The 20,867-nt window shown below is 37.2% G+C and overlaps 1 protein-coding gene across 2 annotated transcripts; it reads left to right on the top strand.

Annotated features, from left to right (window-relative positions):
- Positions 1-664: 664 nt before the first annotated feature.
- On the top strand, positions 665-19,603 carry abhd17b (abhydrolase domain containing 17B, depalmitoylase). 2 transcript variants are annotated; one of them, XM_059550919.1, is made up of 4 exons: positions 665-995; positions 5,304-5,771; positions 17,032-17,211; positions 17,998-19,603. In XM_059550919.1, exons 2-4 carry the CDS (start codon positions 5,305-5,307, stop codon positions 18,215-18,217), a joined length of 867 nt encoding a protein of 288 aa, XP_059406902.1. In that variant the 5' UTR covers positions 665-995; position 5,304; the 3' UTR covers positions 18,218-19,603. The 2 variants fall into 2 exon arrangements, with proteins under 2 accessions (XP_059406902.1, XP_059406901.1); XM_059550918.1 differs by having other exon boundaries at positions 667-995; positions 5,299-5,771.
- The last annotated feature ends 1,264 nt before the right edge of the window (positions 19,604-20,867 follow it).

The following is a 20,867-nucleotide window of genomic DNA, read 5'->3' as shown; positions in this document are numbered from 1 at the left end:
TACAGTAATTTATTAATATCTTGTATCATACTCTATCTCTATTAAAATCATATTCTAATAAATATTCCAAATCCTTATTTACCTTTATCTTTTTTTTTGTTTAAAAATCATATTAATTCCTTTCTTTCTTCATCATACCTTGTACAATTATGTACAAGCTCCACTGTTTCTTTCTTCCCACAATTCCCACATAGACCAGCCTCATGTATTCCAGTTATGAACAGAGAAACGTTCAATCCCGAGTGTCCAAGTCTCATCCTAGTTATTATAACCTCTTCTTCTCTAATTCTTCCACTAACACTTATTTTAGTATTTACCTTTTTTTCTGACCGCGTGGCATCACACGTTAAAGTGGTTATTGACGCAATGCGAAAATAGCAGAAATAAATAACGTTAGCAATTGGCTAATGGTTTTCACCTTCAAACGAAAGATTAATAATTTCAGGAAACACAGCTAACGTTAAAAATGAGCTCTAATATTTAATTCTTGGTAGCTCAACAAATGTATAATTATCTATGTTTACAATCAACGACGGTAAAATCATTAATCACACCGTTCGTGTGCAGCCGCAGCGAGGACGCGTGTGATTGGTCGAGCATATCTCTCCTTTAATCTGATTGGTCATTAGAGCGTTCATCGTTGACGTTGATATCCGGCATTCCTCAAGAAAATCAGAAGAAAGCCAGCCAGCTTTGGGCACGCGTTGGTGTGAGATGAGATCACCAGCACCGGACGGATTAGATTACAAATTCTGGTCCATTAAATAACGTCACGATTATATTAACACCGCCAGTCTTTTGATATCGTTGGATCATGAAACACTGACCACATGTTGACAAATCGGACGGACCAGAGGCAGCTTTTGAGGGACTCTTGATCTGGCTAAGTGGACTGAGTGATCGGTTAAAGTGAATCTCATATTTGAACCATCTAATACAGTGACTTCACCAGATCAAAGCGTTTCTGCTTTCACCAACGTCTTCATCATCTACAGGTAGAGTAAGGTTTTAATTAGCTGACCAAGCTATTCAAATAGCTCGCTTTTCAGCCTTTTCAATTAAGCCGTTACACTTCTTAGATAATAGAATTAAAATGTTAACTAAGCTTTTTTCAGTTAGCAAACACTTTTTATTCAATTGAGGTTAGTGTCGTTCTCTGATACCTAAATAACTATGTTGATGATGCTGTCGAATACTTACATGTTTTATAGATATATATCTATTATAATAAACCAGTCTCTAATATTTATTTTAATACCTTTATATTTCAGCGGACCAAGTGTTTGTTTAATACTTAAGTGAGAAAGAATCTTTAAAAAAAAAGTGATTGAAATAACATTTTTTTTAAATTCCCACCCATTAAGATCTTTAATATAAAAAATATTAACCTCAGCCAATCATTTTGGATGTCGTGTGTTATGTAATATTGTAAGGATGCTTTTTAGCTTTTGCTTTCCCTTCATTGTGATGAAGTCCAAAACACCCAAACAACAAGATGGTTTCCTGCTTAATAAACTGAGGGTGGGGATTTGATTATCATGGGTCAGATCTGGGTCATATTCACATTGTTATTTTCACTCTGCTAGTTGAAAAAAAATTATAAAACGGTTATTTTGATGTGATGTCACCTATTTGGAGTTCATATTAAGGTGAAGCAGTTTTCAGACTGTTTTTTTTTCATTTTTTTTTTTATTTTTTTTTTTTTTTGAGGATATTTGGAAGCAGCAATGTGGATCACTGAAACGTTTTCCAGATTTGTGAAACACTGGATATTTCTATGTCTTCTTCTCAGAAACCAAAACACAGAGGTGGAAAGAGTACAAAAATATTCTACTCAAGTAAAAGTACCATTACATTAATGAAATTTTACTTAAGTACAAGTAAAAGTACCAGTCTAAAAATCAACTCAAGTAAAAGTAAAAAGTAGCTCATTTAAAATTTACTCAGAGTAAAAATTACTTAGTTACATTTTAACAGTGGGAGGGAGTCAAAAATGGGACAGACCAAGGGTGTCAAACTCAGTTCCTGGAGGGCCACAGTCCTGCACAGTTTAGATTTAACCCTAATTAAACACACCTGATCCAGCTAATCTAATTATTTAGGTTTATTTGAAAACTACATGATATGTGTGCTGGAGCAGGGTTAGAACTAAACTCTGCAGGGCTACGGCCCTCCAGGAACTGAGTTTGACACCCCTGGGATAGGTCTATTAATCTCAAACTAGTTGTTTTTAATTAAAGGAATCAGTTATTTAGAATAATAAAACATTTGGGCTGTTACCAGGCAAATAAGTATCAACAAACTCATCTTTTAATGCAGAGGAAATGCAGAAGATTCATTGGAAGTGGCATTTAGATGTATTACACTGTTTAGTGCAGGACAAGAATGCATTTAACCTGCAGTTACAAATGCATGAATAATGTTTTGATATACAAGACATAAAATGTTGAATACTCATTTGAAATGATAAGAAATTCATAATTTAAAAAATGATACTTTAAATGTGAAATTAAAATGGCCAGTATGTGTCAGCAAGTCACTGTTAATAAGTGAGTCATTGCGATTGAACCGAATCATTTAAACGGTTGATTCATTCAGGAACGAAACACTGTCACGTTGCTCAGAGACCCAAAACTGTGCTTTGGTGACTGTGTTTGGAATTATTTTCTGTTGTAGAAATAGAGCTAAAAAAGGCAATATGGTGTCTAAAACGCAAGTCTCTTAATTAACGTGTTTACTGAACTGTTATATATATGTATGTATGTATATATTCATGATGATTTTTGGAGGAAAAGACGGCATTCTTTGTGTGATTTTGATTTAATATATGAAATTATATAAATATGTGAATTTTCTGCCCCTATATCTTCAATTTTGTGATCATTCTAAATGCATTTTAGGAGACTGAATCACAGTGAAAGAACGCACTATAAATGCGCGCGCACATCATTAAAACAAAAAATATGATATTATCGCAGACTATATATATATAGCACACTCCTCACCACTGTCTTTTTGGCTAATTTGTGCAAAACCTCTTGCTAAAATGTCAAAGCTTCATTTTAACCACCAGTGCAACGATGCAATCATTTAGCTTAGCTCTACATTCTTGCGAAGGGTTGATGTCTTGTCGAGATTTTATAAGCTGCTAGTTTGGTCTTCCTAGGCAAGTACAGTTTACACTGCATAATAGAGCATACATATGGCCAGGGGTTCACTTCATTTCCTTCGAGTTCAACTTCAGAATATGACGGGGTTTCGTTTTCAGCGGTGTCTGCACCACTAACGCCTGTTTTGACCGTCTGCTAGTGATGTGTCGTTCGTGAACGAATCGTTCTTTTTGAACGAATCTTTTAGTTGAACGAATCGTTCACTGAAGTTACTCCCTCCACAGCAGTGCGGCGCTATAAGCAGCGCATGCGCAGCTCAGTGAACCGAGTAACAACCATTTCATCCTGTCAAAGAGTTACAACCTCGAGCCAATAGCCTTTGAGTATGAGATTTGACAGAGCATGTGATTTGTTGAATGTAGTGAGCGAATACGCCCTTCAATTAACGAGTTTCATATGAGTCTGAACAAGATCTAGAGATCTTATCGTTCGTGAACGAGTTGAATGATTTAGTACATCTCGTTCGTGAATGAAATGACTGAACTGGCACACATGTCATTCGTGAACCTGAATGAACGGATACATGTCGTTCGTGAATGAAATTAACTGGTACATCGCTTATCTCGTTTGTGAACAAAATGAATGAGAGTAAACTGGGTTAGTCTGCCATTTAGCATGTCAATCTCGCAAAATGCAAAGCGCAGTTACAGTTACTGTGCACATACGCTTGTTTTGATATTTAGCAACTCCACGTTTAATCCCCGATTTAAAATGTGAATATATAATATACAAATTGTCTGACCAAACAATTAAAATGCTAATTAGGCAAGAAAACCTTGTGCTTTGTTCATCTGAACAACTTAATTAGACTTTATATATTGAATGCGATTATACACACATTTTAATAAAGCCAGATCAGTTTTTGTAACAAGTGAATACGTTCGTTGACTAAAGACATAACACATAATACACTCTTTTTTCGCCACCTGCTGGCATATTTTGTGTAATACCAAGAAATGATCACTGAACGAATCAGTGAACGATTCTGAACGAATCATTTTGGTGAACGAACTGAAAATGAACGAATCTCTAGAAAGAATCATAATTTCCACCACTACCGTCTGCATCTTTCTTCTGATTTTAGCGCCAGTTTGCCCTCCTGCCCATTATTTACTGACGTAGTTTCCAGGGAGCGATTTTTTTTTTTACTCAGTAATTAATGTGTTTTAAAATGTAGCGAAGTACAATACTTTAAACAAAATATACTTAAGTAAAAGTAAAATTACAGATTTAAAAATTTACTTTAAAAAGTATTAGTACACAAAAAAGCTACTCAATTACAGTAACGCGAGTAAATGTAATTCGTTACTTTCCACCTCTGCCAAAACATGAGGGTGATTTCAGCTGCCATGACTCAGAGATAAAGTGATCTGATCAATGATAGCACACGTCAAGACCTATCCTAAGGGTGAAGTCTGAGAGTCATTATTAATGACATCAATTTAGCACCAATATAGAAATTGCATGCGCTGCAGACCTGGAGTGAATATTGAACATTTTTGTTAATGAAATCTGTTTAGTTTCACCCTAGATGCTGTTTCGATTGTATTATGTGTCCTAACAAAATGCACATTTAAAATAGTTACTGAGGGTTTAAACAATTCAAGGACATACTTAACCATTGTATTGGTCTACTAGATGTTACTGTCTAGTTCAGTGGAGAATAACTAACAGGTCTAATCTTTAAGTAAACTATTATAGTCTTCTTTGAGTAAATATTGTTTGCATATATGGTGTGTGTGCGCTTATTGAGATGATAAAGATGATATGTGTAATTAAGTTTAGTTAAGTTTAGGTTCTTTCTCCTCTGACTATGCAGATTACACTCTTGATGCTTCACCTTTAAAAATTTACTTTTAATGGAAATTAATTTTCATTTACTACTTTAGTTGTTATTCCAAACACTGAGAATCAAAACAACATAGGACTACATTGACATGAATTGTATGAACAAAAAACACTGACATCTTTCAAAATATCAAATTATGTATTCCTTATAATAAAGTCATACAGGTTTGAAATGTAACTGGCAGAATTAAAATATTTGAACTGTCCCTTTAAGACACATCTGTATTGTACTTTGTGTTTCCACCCTACTCATTTTCCAATCTGCTGTGTTCTTCTCAAGTGAAGGATGAATCACCTGTCTTTGAGTGAGCTATGTTGCCTTTTCTGCTGTCCGCCGTGCCCGAGCAGAATAGCTTCCAAGCTGGCCTTCCTTCCGCCGGAGCCCACTTACACCCTGATGTGCGATGAAAGCGGCAGCCACTGGACCCTCCATCTTTCCGAACGCGCGGATTGGCAGTATTCTGCCCGGGAGAAGGACGCCATCGAGTGCTTCATGACCCGGACATCTAGAGGGAACCGAATCGCTTGTATGTTTGTGCGATGTTCTCCAAATGCTCGCTACACCTTGTTGTTTTCCCATGGTAACGCTGTAGACTTGGGTCAGATGAGTAGCTTCTACATCGGCCTTGGATCCCGCATCAACTGTAACGTGTTCTCCTATGACTACTCGGGTTACGGGGCAAGCTCAGGGAAGCCTTCGGAGAAGAATTTGTATGCTGATGTGGATGCTGCATGGCACGCACTACGAACAAGGTGAGTTAGTGCATGACATTTGCCTTGTCTAAACTAACATTGGCCTTTGTCCAAACTTCCTAAGAGTGTCTGTTCAGTATTTAGACACTTTTTTTTTTCTGCTGAATTTTCAGCAGCCATCACTCCAGTCTTCAGAATCATATGATCAAATAAAAAAGAACACCAGTTATTTGAAGTTATTTTTATTTTTTTTGTTAGATAAATGTTTTGTTACTGTCACTCGTGATCAGTTTAATGCATCCCTGCTGAATAACTCGGTATGTTTAGCTCTTATCGTTTTTATATTTTTAACTCTGCCTTTTTGTTGCTAGACAGATGTGTGCTTAAGGTAACCATTTCTTAAAGCACAATTAATGTATCGCATATTTAATTTTTTTTAAGACGCTGTGTTAAGTTAAATATAGTTCAGCTTTTAAAAACTTGCATTGACACTCTGTGTTCTGTTCCGTTGTGTACCGTCTAGCTGTGTTTGAACACAAGATCGTGCTTCTTACTCTGGTCTGGAAGCGCAAGAAAATGTTTTGTGTACATTACACTTTGAAACATGTCAAGTGAACCTAAAACTATCTCAAATCACCAACTAGTCGGTTTCGAAAATATATAGTTTTTCACAACCCTTATACTACCCATCCTTTTTTTTTTTATGGATCTGTGAAGTAGATTAGTATGCTTCTGGTCTAGTCAGTGTCTTGGTTTGCTTTTCAGGCCAAGGCTCAAATATTTTTGTATGTTCTCTGGTATCTGATGTGTCTTTGTCCTCGTGGATCCCAAGGGCTTGGGGGATGTATTTAATATGGCCTCTACCTCTTAGACCCCGCCCCCCATCCAAATGTCCTGTGCATCTTTTAAATGCTTACAATAAAAATTGTGCCTCTCAGAAAGTCAAGAGTCATGATTTGATTCAGATTGCGGTTGTTTAGTTTTCTGTAGTGTGCAGCAAAGGAAGGTTTCATTTCCTCATAGACACATGTTTTTTTTCCCCAGTGTCAGCTGGGTATTTGACTCTGTGGACATACAGAGTCTATCTCAAGGCCATTCATTTTATCATGTGCTCCAAATTCTTATCGGTCTTTCTATGTATGCGTGTCTTTTGTGGTTGCTGGTCATGAGAATTTAGTTCTGTTAATCCTGTGCAATTCGATGTAGCAGCTTCCTTCATGCAAGAGAGAGAAAAACCTACAAAGAAGCTTTGTGCTGTAAACACATTAATGTTTTGGGTACGTTTGTGAATCAGCCACGTGCCTGTTCTGCTGTTGAACCCGTATATGTGTGCTTTCATGCATGTGGTGTCGGAAAGCACAGCTGATGCTCTTGAACACAGTCCACGCTGTTTGACAAGTCAAATCCCAGGGGGTTGGGTTGTACCTCATGAAGCAGTCCCACGCTGTTCTTCTGGTCACTTTTAATGTTCCCACGCATTGCCATATCAAGCTGGATCATCCCACTCAAGCACATGATTCAGATTAACATGTAGATAATCCAGTCTGACTGCCACTCAGAAGAATTTAACTTTAACTGTTTTCACTTCTAATCATTTGCGTGCTTCCGTATATGTATGTGTAAGGTGTTCAGTGTGTTTTGAGAGAGGAGTAGGAGTAAGTAGGCCAATCCGTTCAAATCTTCTGTGTCTCCTGCTGGGATTTTTTTTTTCTTTATTAATAGAAACAGATTTTTTGTCCTTTTCAAGAAAAAGCTTGATAGTCCGCCATTGTATTCTTCTTTCCCCACCTTTTTTTGGAGGATAATTGGCATTTTAATCTCATTCTGTCAGAGATGGGCAGCATGCCTGCTTTTTTTGTGTTAAAGAGGTCATATGATGTGATTTTAAGTTTTCCTTTCTGTTCTGTTCATTCCCTAAACTTGCAAAGACTAAAGTCTCAAACCCAAAGTTAAGACTCGTCCATGCCCTCCTAAAACTCTTTGTTTAAACGCCCCAACATGTCTACGTCACGATGTGGGAAGATTTGCATAACGCTGCCCAAATGTTCACGCAAAGAAAGAAGGCATAACTTTTAACTCTCGCTGTAGTATTGTTGCTGTCATGTCGTGGAGACTCTGTGTGTTTCGCAGATATCTAAACTATTTAGTTTGGTCTTCCAAAAGAGGGCACAACTAGAAATCAGTGGTAAAGTTGTATTTACAACACTGTTTCAGAACAGTTCATCCCAAATATTCAAATATGTGCAGCGCATTTTACAGAGCACTGTTTCCTGGACCTGGAAGAGAAGCCTAAAATGCCGTCTACACACAAAGGCTTTTTCTATAATGTGAGGCAGTTCCAACTTTGCAAGGATGGTCTGGCGCTTCTGACTCACAAGTACGTTTTCATATTAAAATAATTTGCCACTGACAATTCAAACTCGAGTTTTGAGCAGTGTAGAGTAGCGCTTGTTGTTTGTCATTTCTCTGATCACAACATGATTTATGTTGAGCACGATATGCAACGTGTTAAAATATAGTATAATTATTTATTATAATGACTTATGTCCCCCACTGGATGCAACAAATGCCTAATTTTTAATTTGTTTTATTGGTTTTGTGTCATCGCGCCGGGACACAGCATTACAGTATGGTAAGGGGCGTAACATTTCTGTTCCATGCTCGAGGCATTCGGCCAATCACAACGCACTGGACAGCTGGCCAATCAGAGCATACCTCGCTTTTCAGAACGATGAGATTTGTAAAAATCAATGTTTCAGGAAGACGGGGCATATAGGAGAAACAATGTACAGTATGTGGAAAGGTGTTTTTTTTTCTTCTTTTTTTTTTTTACATTAAAGTGCATAAACGCATTGCATTACAGCAAATACAAAAAAAATAAAAATTCTTTTAAGCAATGTCTTATGACCCAATGTCATTATGCTCAATTAGAGGATTGCAGGATCTTGAGAATCCAAATTAGAAAAAAAAGAATAATAAAGAATAAAAAAATAGAATAATAGAATAAAAACAATTTAAAAAATAATAATTTTATAGCTAACCTATGAAATATCTTAACAACCAAATATGATAACATGTCTCCAAACCTCTTAATTGATACTCCGCAGTGGTGTGAGAGGATTTTTTTTTAAACAAAAAAAGTAAAATGAATGCTGCAGTATAGCATGTTTACAGGCAGACATTTCAGTTAGATTTGTGTGAGGGCATTGGGTTTTCATCTGCTCTTCAGGTTTTGGTGGATTAAATGTCACTATAAGAGCACACATAAAGAGCACCTGCCTTTAGATGTCTGTTGAATACATTTGACTTGGAAATTCTCCATCTGATCTCAAGAGACGAGAGTGCTTATCAGACCATGAAGAGTGACAAAATCAGCTTTTTTGCTCTTCCCTTTGTTGAGTTGCCAGTGATGAATGATTTGCAATCACAAAAAGCAACTCTTACGTCGAGTAGAATGATCACAGTTTAGTTGTCCCATGTCCGTTTACTTCAAGACCTGATCGTGCTGCCTGTGACTATTTTATGATGATGTACGGCTAACTGTATGTTTATTCTGCTACTTTATAAATAAATTAACATTAAATATTAATTTGACTTTTATGTGAGAAGAAACTCATAGACCGGACAGCAGTTGTGACCAATCCTGGAGATCTACCTTACTGCAAAGTTTAGCTCCAACCCTGGTCAAACACACCTCAGCCAGCTATTAAGATCTTCAGGAGGACTTAATAATTGCACACAGGTGTGTTGGAGCAGGGCTGGAACTGAACTCTTCCTGTAGGTAGATCTTGGAACCGGATTGGGCATCCATTCCTACTGTACACAATGATCAGTTACAACTTAGAGGGCATTATGTAAAAAATATTTGACTGAGACTTCGTGAATATTGTTTTTATTAGTATTATTTTAATCTAATCTATCATTTTTGCTCCTTGACCTGGTTAATAAATTATATTTATTAACAATATTTATTAATAAATATTGTGATATACATTTACATGTATTTGATTATCGAAAAAGGAAAAAATATCAGAGGGCATGTTACGGTGGCCCAGTAGTGTACAACACAACAAAATCTCCACAACACAATGAAATTGGCTGAGCACAATGCAATCAAGTCACAACACAACGAAATTAGCTCAACACAACAGAAACAAGCCGCAACACAATGGAATTAGCTCAATGCAATGGAATCAAAATTAGCAAAAAACAACACCGTTAGTCCTATGCGTTTATTTTTGTGCCGATTTCATGGTGTTGTGCACCACTGGGCCACTGTAGGATGTGGTTCTATCCATCAGTTGTTAAATGGATTGTGTGGGCATTGCACGCAAGCTTGGAGTTAATTGTAGAGGAGCTAAATGATTGGATATTTGTCATTTCACTGGAAGATGAGGTACAGTATATGACATTTTAATTTAAAGATTATGAAGTAAAAAAAGAAAAATTTCATTAAACTTGTGAATAAATCTAAAACGTGCATTTTCAAAATTGATAGGATCCATTTTTATTTCATGCCAAATTCATAGAGGACCCAAAAGGGACTTATAATCTTTTGCCATTAATTTAATCTGGTACTAGAAGATGATCTGACTCTAAATAAGTAAAACCAATTAAATATTCAATACTATTACATTTTTTGAGAAATGACTATTGGCTTATAACCAATATGGTACCAATACATTGTAAACGCATAGTGATTTCCCAGTTCCCAAGCTTCATGCTTTTGTAGGTCCTCAGTCAGTGCAGTCCCTGCTACAGGGAAAATGCCATGTCAAACCACACTTATCAAGATCAGGATGGTTTGTACTGCGTTATGTTAATGTAGCACAACCACACCTTTCTGTCTGCTCAGCCAGGTGAGTCAATGTCAAACATCTTGTGGGGCTGACGCACAGACACACACGCACTGATCTGTTAAGCAATTAAAAGAAAAACAAATGGCACTGGGAACTCCATTGCAATGCTTTGGTGCTGCCTGAATGGCTTGACTTGGGCCAGGTTCATATCCAATGAGTTGGTCCGGATAGGACCATCTGTTATCGCAGCTAGCCATTGCAGTAAGCTAGTTTGTGTGCATTTCTATATAGGTATTTGCAACCAGACTTGGTAGTATATGTAAACGTCTACAAAACGGATCCATCTGGTTTGGTCTTCAAAATGGCAGTGACGTGTATTATCTTCTACATCCAAAAGTCCGGTTGAAGGAAGATGTAAAGGAAATTACTTTTGTCTTCCTCCTCCAAAAACGATGACTTTGATATCCTAAAGGAAAGGCCACGGAAGCCAGCAGTAGCAGCTGTACTGAATGAGACCCCTGTGCCCCCCTTCCTCCTGAAGTGACAATGACCATTGTGCTTGTGAGTATTTTAGGGCTGAGAGCAGCTCATTCAAGAAGCCTGCGAGAATTCTTTCATGGAGCTGTGGGAGGTGAGGGGGAGGTGCCAGCAGCCAGTTCTCAAAGTCAAATATTGATTGGTTGCCTAGCAACTGATTCCCAGTGAGCCCTGGAAGGACAGGCCCCATTGCAGTCATTGCAACATTGTCTACCCAGGAAGTGAAAAATTACTTCCTGATGGTGTCACACAGCAGGTTTTGTATCACTTTATAGTTGCTGTCAGCCAACTGCGTTATTAACGTGTTAAGTAAGGGATAATGTACATGCAGCAGGTTGTTCTTGCCGAGTAAACCCCTACAGGGTGATCAGGACCCCAATGCAAAGTGGAGAACAACTGGCTGGATGTACATTATCTCGCTTATTACACGGCTACTTGCCACATTAGTAAATAATTAGATGCAAAATATTGATATGAGTTGAAATATTTGAATGCAAAGCTTCCGTGAAGACAGCAGTTGCAAACAAGCAGCAAGTTCAAACTAGACGGACATTTAAGGGAAATGGTGCATTACACAACATTTCACCACAAAATAATTAAGCCAATAAAATAGGGGAGCACGATATATATATCGGCTGATGATTAATGCTCATCTCATCAGTAAAGCCGATGTCTAATCAGCGGTAAATTCCATCAGGTGCGTGATTTCACATAGAGCAGCTGTTACTACACGGAGCTGTTGTTAACTGACAAGCTGGGCAAATCCTCATTCTTTATCAGCTTCGATTTGCGCAGCTTGTCAGTTAACAACGGATGTGTGTTGTAACGGCTGCTCTATGTGAAATCACGCACCTGATGGAATTTACGGCTGATTAGATAACGGCTTTACTGACGAGATGCGCATTAATCATCGGCCGATATATATCGTGCTGCCCTACAATAAAATAATTAAGACAAAAATGTTTTAAAACCATACCAGTTTGTTAGTTCTCTTATAATACATTACAACATACAAAAGTCATAAGGCGTTATTTCCCTGTCAAATGTCGAGAGCGCATAATTGTAGCGCGAATTTCTCTTCTCGCGCGCGGAATATAATGTGCGCGAGCACGAATCTCTCTGCTCGCTCGCGGAATATAATGTGCAGAGCGCGAATCTCTCTGCTCGCGCACGGAATATAATGTGCAGAGCGTGAATCTCTCTGCTCACGCGCGGAATATAATGTGCAGAGCGCGAATCTCTCTGCTCGCGCGCGGGAACTGGGCGCGCGCTCTCAGATACACCTTGCTCTTGTAAGAATTTTCTCTGGGCTTGCTCAGAGGGTATGCCTGCACTTAAAACGTGTTCAGTGCAATCGCGAATCTCACCTCTTCGCTTAATGTAAGCGTGTATGTGCTTAGACTGCGTCCAGTGCGTTCGCGCATGGCCAAGTACTCTTCTCTTCAATTTCTTTCTCTTTGCTCTTGGCATAAACGCTGTCAAAACAGCAACAACCAATCAGAAATAGGCTTCAATGACTGACCAATGAAAACACGACATCGTACATGGAATCTTATTGGTTGATATTGAACCGCACATATCACATGGAATAAGTTCACTGAAGTTCAATCAAGACGATACATTTGACATTTAACATCAAAACAAATAAAACTGGTTTCCTGAGATCGTCGATTCGGCGGATCCATCTCGGCTCGTCTTGATTAAACGTCAAGTGAATTTATTCCATGTTATGATTGATCAGCTGACTTTCTCAGACCACATTTCTAAAACTGTCCGATCCTGCAGATTTGCTTTATTCAACATCAAGAAGATCAAGCCCTTTCTTTCAGAACATGCTGCACAACTCAAGATTAATTTTTAATGAGCCAAAAAGAATACACGTAACACCTCTGTTTATCAATTTGAACTGGCTTCCAGTAGCTACTCGCATAAAATTCAAGGCATTGATGTTTGCCTACAAACCTACCACTGGCTCTGCACCCATTTACGTAAATTTGTTATTTCAGACTTATGTGCCCTCTAGAAGCTTGCGTTCTGCAAGTAAACGTCGCTTGATTGTGCCATCCCAAAGATGCACAAATTCACTTTTACGGACTTTTAAATTAAATGTTCCCTCCTGGTGGAATGACCTCCCCAACTCAATCCGAGCAGCTGAGTCCTTAGCCATCTTCAAGAATCGGCTCACTGGCTTCTATCATCTCTTCTATCTTTATTTGACCCTCTAACACTCACTATTCTAATTCTATTCTTAAAAAAAAAATTTAACTACCTTTCTAATATTTTTGTATTCTATTTTCTTTTCATTTATTATGCATATATATTTTGTGTGTGTGTGTGTATGTATATGTGTGTGTATATATATATAATATATATATTTTGATTGCTCCCACTGTCCTCATTTGTAAGTCGCTTTGGATAAATGTGTCTGCTAAATGAATAAATGTAATGTTCCATGTGCGGTTCAATATCAACCAATAAGATTCCATGTACGATGTCGCGTTTTCATTGGTCAGTCGTTAAAGCCTATTTTTGATTGGTTGTTGTCGTTTTGACAGCGTTTATGCCAAGAGCAAAGAGAAAGAAATCGAAGAGAAGAGTACTTGGCCATGCACGAACGCACTGGACGCAGTCTAAGCACATACAAGCTTACTTTAAGCAAAGAGGAGAGATTCGCGATTGCACTGAACACGTTTTAAGTGCAGGCATACTCTCTGAGCGAGCCCAGAGAAAATTCTTACAAGAGCAAGGTGTATCTGAGAGCGCGCGAGCAGAGAGATTCGCGCTCCGCACATTATATTCCCAGCGGGAGCAGAGAGATTCGTGCTCTGCACATTATATTCCGTGCGCGAGCAGAGAGATTCACACTCGCGCATTATATTAATGTACTTTCGCGCTACAATTATGCGCTCTCGACATTTGACAGGGAAATAACGCCATAAAGGTATAGCTAAATGTCATAAATTTGTATGAATGCGTTTGTATGGAACGAGAGCGAGTCCGCGATACCAGGATGACATAATTAAACAATTTTGCACCATTTTGAATCAAGTTTTAATATTTTATTAGCTAAACAGACACAAAGCTTCCACCAAGAAAAAAATAGTTCAAGCAAGAGTACAGTGCCAACTGCTGTTTCCCCGATGAGCCTGTGTTATCTTTTACGGGTTGTTATCTAGGGATAACATACCATGGAATGTTGCAACTGACCAATCAGAATCAAGTATTCCACAGAGCCGTGTAATAAAGGTGATTTGCTACATGTTACCTTTTTATCAGCGCAGTAGTCATTTTATGATTTGTTGCCATGGGGATAAATAGTGTTGATTTGATTCCCTTATCTTTATAACCTACGTGCTGAAGTGACCGCATGAAATTAAAATAAGTTGTGATGGAAGAAACTATTCATTAGGTCTTTGAGGCCCTACTAACCCTTTCTAACACTGACTGAATAAAAGTAATTCCACAGACAGAGTTCTGCTGAATCTGAAAGCACGTCCTTTTTGATCCCTGAAGATGTACTTTTAAAGGAAAAGTTAGGACTTTTCCAATTTGGTCATTACAGACTCAACAGTTTGTAATTACCATGCCCTGAAAAGAAAGAATAATAATAATAAAAAAAACAATACTATTATAAAAGTATCTTCTGAAGTCATACAGTAGGTTTGTGTGAGGAACAGTGCAAATTAAAAGGCGCGTGTGTGTGTGTGTGTGTGTGTGTGTGCGTGTGTGTGTGTACACTTGTAGTGAATGTACCAAATGTACCGAACTAAAAAGGTAAATTAATTGAGTTTTGCTTTACTTAGCATTCATGCAATCATTTTTAACACCAAATCTAAAGATGCAAAACAGAAAGCATAAGGCAAAGTGAAACTGGTTCAGAGCAATCGCACCAGAGTTCATTAATCAAACCAAACCTGTCAACTGTAAATGCATCCTAGGCATTTTTCACTGATGGTCCAACTCTCCCAAAGCTCATGTCTAACCCGTGTGCAAAATTCCAGAGCAGGTTGAATTTTGGTCTTTTCCTCACACGATTTGTTTTATGGCTTCAGAAGGCTTAAAAATAATGCTATAGAACTTAATTTATTTTTATTTATTTTATTTAAACTTGATTTAAGTTGGATCACTATTTACTATTTACTTACTATTTATATTACAAAAAAAAAAAAATGTAATGAATTATTACTGCCAATGCCAAGAGCGGTTCTGAATTTTCTTCTCTCACATGACCTCATGGAGTAATGTAGAATCATGTGATTTTATTTTTTCCTACCCTGAGGACAAAATTGATGACTGTATTGGTCTCAAAAGCTCACTGTATGTGGATGAACTGTAATTTATAATGTTTCTTGTGAGGGCCGCTTGTACTCAGAAGTAAATATTTATATTGGTTTTGGTCACACAGTTCCAATTTTCAGTTTAAACTTCAAGCATGTTCTGTGACCTTCTGTTTGCCACCGAGACAGCAGTCAAGTGTGCGCTTGCTAGAGAACTGAAAGCAATATTCTTGGTGCACTACAGTGCTGTATAATTGCACAGCGTGCAGTATTTCATGTTTGTATAATGGGTTGCTATAGGATTATCAGTATATGTCCTACTTTTAGTGCAGTCAGCTGAATAAGTAATCATGCGCTTGAAATAAGGCATAGAATGCGTACACAGCGCCCCCTGGGATAACCAGCGTTCTGTTCGATATTCACATTGTCATTTGCTGATTTAAGTACAAATGTTCCTGCTAGCATCACTGTACAAGAGAAATGAAACTGAGAAACTTGGTTTCTTGCATCTTACTGGATTCCTTGAAAGCATCTGCGCTTATTGCTTTTTAATACAGACAGTAATCAGGTCATTACTGTTATGTGGTGAACTAAAAAGCTTCTGATGTCATTAAGTTCACTGTTCCTTAGTTACTGCTCACCATAATATGAAAGCATATTTGATGTATAAAAAAATCTATTCATTTGTTTTTCAATTTTTATTTACATTTTCTTCATGTACAAATTTGTGTGTGTGTGTGTGTGTGTGTGTGTGCTCTTGTTTTTGTGACATATCAGGACACAACTCTGTATAATGACATGGGTATGACACGGGTATTACAAGGAGAGGGTGACTTATGAGGAAATAATCCATGTCCCCATTTTTCAAAACGCTTATAAACCATACAGAATGAGTTTTTTTGAGAAAGTAAAAATGCACAAAGTTTCCTGAGAGGGTTAGGTGTAGGGTTGGTGTAGGGCGATAGAATATACAGTTTGTACAGTATAAAACCATTACACCTATGGGATGTCCCCACTTCCCATGGGTGTGTGTATAATATATAGAATTTCACATGATGTCTATTTATGCTACAAATTATGCTACAAGTGAATTATTTTATATATATATTATATAATATAATATATATATATATAATATTATATTTTATCATATATAAAATAAATATAAAATAATTCACTTGTAGCATAATTTGTAGCATAAATAGACGTCATGTGAAATTCAAATCAACTAGAAATTTTTTTTCTCTCTCTGTATTGTCTAAAAATACATTAAAAAAAAAAAAAAGTATTTTTTAGTTTTTCTTCAATTCGAACTTCCCCTTTAAGCAATCACTTGATGAAATGCAATGAAATAGAGACAGCGAACAGCTTGAATCACAGGAAAGGTTTGATTAATGACTCTCCGGTCTAGTATAAGCTCTTAAATTTTGGCTCACGCCTATGCCTTTTTTTTTTTTTTTTTTTTTATAAACGCAATACCACTTAAATTAGGCATGTCAGTTAAGGTTACGTAATGTTTAAGAACAGTGTTTCAAAAGATTGTCTTTCACGTTAACCAGCAAACACCAAGGCCACTTCCCAGTTTGTCTGGTTCTGAAAGTCAGTTGAACCACCTGTACCTTTGATTCATGATAATTATGTTCTGATCGCAGCATCATCAGATAGTCTATGTGTTTATGAACTCATCATTTGAATGTGGTGTTCTAGGTACGGAATCAGGCCAGAGAATGTGATAATTTATGGCCAGAGCATTGGTACGGTCCCTTCGGTGGATCTGGCCTCTCGATACGAGAGCGCTGCCGTCATCCTCCACTCCCCTCTGACCTCAGGCATGCGGGTGGCTTTTCCTGACACCAAGAAGACTTACTGCTTCGACGCATTCCCCAAGTGAGCCTCTCTGTTTTTACTTTAGACTTGCCTGTTTTTCCTTTTTTCTCATGTTTACCACAGTCACATATTTCCCTAATTTGTGTATTACCTCATACCAACTAGACACACACTGTTTGTTTACACTTGTATTGCTTTGAGCAGCCATGTTGTGAAGAAGGCGCCTGGTTGGTTCATCTGTTTTCTGCCCCATTGTTGTTATCGTGTGCCCTCTAGTGACAGAATTTTTCCATTTTGTTTATGTTATACATGCACTACCATAAAATAAATACTTTTATGCAGCAATAAACATTAAAAAAAGATAAGATAGAAAAAAATATAGTATTATTATTTTACTGTATTTTCAGTCTAAAACAATTGGTAAGCATAACATGAGAAACCTTTGAACTGCGTTTTGTTTTATTATAGTTTTTCCAGACTGCTGTAAATCTACAGTTCATTATAAAAAGCAGATATGGGCAATTAGTACTTTGAAATAATTATATAATTATTTTAAATGAGCTAAAATATTTTTACCAGTGTGTATTGACCAGCCATTAAGTCAGGAGCAAATTTCAGATAGATATACTTGTCTTTTAAAAAGACAACCAATGTGCATTTTTAAGTTGTTGTTGTTTTAGTTTGTCTTCAATGGGGAAAAAAGTGATACAGCTGAAGAAAAATACTCGATATCCAAAAAAGCACTTTCAAAAAAAATTGTTACTTTGTCTTAAGTAGAAATTACTTTGTACTAAACAACATTGTACTAAAGAACACTCTTTTCATGTGTTTTTGTATTTCCCTCAGCATTGATAAAATCTCTAAAGTCACCTCTCCGGTGCTGGTGATCCATGGTACGGAGGACGAGGTGATTGATTTTTCCCATGGACTGGCCCTGTACGAGCGCTGCCAGCGGCCCGTGGAGCCGCTGTGGGTGGAGGGTGCGGGACACAATGACGTAGAGCTGTATGGACAGTACCTGGAGCGCTTGAAACAGTTTGTGGCTCACGAACTTGTAAACTTGTAGATGGACCTCAAGATCAGGACTCCCCATACTTGATGAAGATGCCCCTGGTGCCCAGCAGGCGACTGTGAACTTGACAATGGTTTTCTCACCTGTGCTTTTTTTGTTTTGTTATTTTTGTTGCACTTCTTCCCAGATAATAGGAGATGTGCCTTTACTGCCTTTCTTAGGGGTGTGTTTGTGTAACTGTACTTCTACCGGTGTGAACGGATGTTTCGGTGACCCGACTCTGTCTCTTGATACTATGTACTAAAGAATAAAGCCCATTCCAGAATCCAGGTTTTGTTTTGCTATATGCATGTAATCATGTACACAATGGAGTACTGTACACATGCAACATTCTGACACAAAAAATTAATTGCCATACAGGTGATGCCAAATAATATATTAAACTCTGATACGTTACTTTGTATGTACATGTTTCTAAAACATACCTGCAGTGTGTATAATCAGTATGTTTTTTTTTCCCTGTTCTCCATGTACTCTCACTTGTCTGTATTTTGCTCTTAAGTGTATTCTCTGTCCTAGACTTTTAAAATAATGCTGGACAATATGACAGTAAATATGTTTTAACTTTCAAATAAGCAAAATAAATAGACTTTTCAAATAAAGAGACACGTTTGTGGCTTACAGTAGCCCAAAGCAAACACACACCTGCTCAAACAGCATTAGTGATCTACTTTTGCAAATTTTTCTTTTTTTTTTTTATGGAAATAATCCGTCAGACCTGTTGGTTACACACACACACGCACACTGAACTTAACACTTAATTCTGTTTGGAGTCATTGCTTTGACTTATTTTCAAATGTAATTTATACCATCTTGTGTCTCAGATGAAATGCACACAACTTTTGTAGTTGTTGATTTGCGCCATGATAAGGCTGTTACTTTGGACACTACTGCTGATTTTAGGCAGGGACATTTCGTTTCTCTTTAGAGAAGCACTGGACATGGTGATAAGAGTTTGGAAGGATGTGATTTAGTGTCTGTACATGGAAACTGAACAATGCTCTAAAGTAGACCTTAGTACTTCTCAAATGTAAAAGAGGACTGTCACCCTATTCCACTTTATAAATAACCTTTGTTTTTTAATTTCCTGAATGACTGTACTATAAAATTGACGATCATGTTATTACCAATGTAAACTGATTGATTATTATATTATGTATGGCACAGAATAAATTTCAACTGGTCAGACTGAAGCCCAAACTGACGTGCTTCAATTTTCCAGACGTGTTGTTTTTCTGTTTTTGTAAGCACCCATTGTAAAAGAAAATTGCTATACTGTATGTAATTATGATCTTGAATAGTTATAATACAAAATTGGAAGTAAACATGTATTTCCGAGACTAAAGAGCTAAAAGAAATAAAATCCAGTTGTGGTAGTAATGACTCAGAGGCTTTGTTATGTGTGCTGGTCTGCAACATGATAGCTTTAGTATTTTAAAGCAACCTCTTGTGGTGATAAATATGCAACATTTTCTTTTAGAAAGACGACATCCTGGAGATGGAGATGGAACGTCTTTATCTCACTAAATCACAAACAGAACTAGAGCTATATTTTGTCTAATCTTTCTGAGAGGCATGCATTTAAATAACTCAACAGCTAAAGTGAATTGCTTTTAACAATGATCCTAACCTCTCATATGTATTCACTTTTCAAGACCATTTTTCCAGCCCAAAGGTCATCCGCACCTCTTGGGTTCAATGACCTTTGAAGTCCAGGGCCTTGAACATGGTAGTTAAAAACACATGTGACCCCATTCTTTTTAGTGTGGGGGAACAAGGCACTTAAATGGGTTCAAAGGATGAGAACCGAAAACAAGAAAGAGAGATGAGTCTTGTAATGACTGTGTCTTTTCTTCTACTGCCACAACTTCCTCTTTCACAATCAATTTTATTTTGCATCTGATAAAGATGTCTTCCTCTTTCCTCCTCATTTCATTGTACTTGCCAATTGCCTTTTATAGCTGTTCTAATTATAGCCTTAACTTCTTTACAAAGCGGAATATTACATTCTATAGAAGATAATTTCAGCACCTCCTTTGCTAGATGATCCACTTCCTCATTTCCATCTACTACCACATGTGCTGGAACCCACAGGAAACATATCTTACTTCCTAATGTATTTACCCTGTATATACTTAAAAGAATTTCATACAGAATACAGATTTCTTTTTTTTATAATTGAATGATTCCCTGATTCCTTACGTCCGAACGTGATTACGTTATAAAGTGGTCTCTGAATCCTTAGCATGGCATAGTACTTGCTCTAAAGCAGCCAAAAAATATAGACAGGCATATATTGCTATTTATTATGGGGTTTTCGATTATGAGCCAAATTCTAATTATAATGTGTATTTATATGAACAATATTAAACTTCTTTTACATTTCTCAGCATGCTGTTTTTTACTAATACCAACAGTTCTAATAAATATTATTACTAACTACATACTACATTACCGCCATGAATCTTCTCTGCTCATTTCTCGGTTTCATTGTGCATCCAATCTGAGTCAGTTTCCGTCCAGTCCAGTTTGTCACTTGGTTCATTTAAAAGATCCGATTCACAAGAACGATTCGTTCACTAACTGGACATCATTTGACAAAAGTAATACTTTTCACACGACACAAGACCGTTTCTGTGTGCTT

Source organism: Carassius carassius, chromosome 5, assembly GCF_963082965.1.
Source record: "Carassius carassius chromosome 5, fCarCar2.1, whole genome shotgun sequence".
NCBI classification, from domain to species: domain Eukaryota; kingdom Metazoa; phylum Chordata; class Actinopteri; order Cypriniformes; family Cyprinidae; genus Carassius; species Carassius carassius.
This window is presented reverse-complemented; position numbering and strand designations above follow the sequence as displayed.

Coding starts and splice junctions, on each gene's coding strand:
- abhd17b (XM_059550919.1), top strand. CDS start 5,305: ATGAATCACCTGTCTTTGAGTGAGCTATGTTGCCTTTTCTGCTGTCCG. Junction 5,772..17,031: donor TGGCACGCACTACGAACAAG/GTGAGTTAGTGC, acceptor GTGGTGTTCTAG/GTACGGAATCAGGCCAGAGA. Junction 17,212..17,997: donor TGCTTCGACGCATTCCCCAA/GTGAGCCTCTCT, acceptor TATTTCCCTCAG/CATTGATAAAATCTCTAAAG.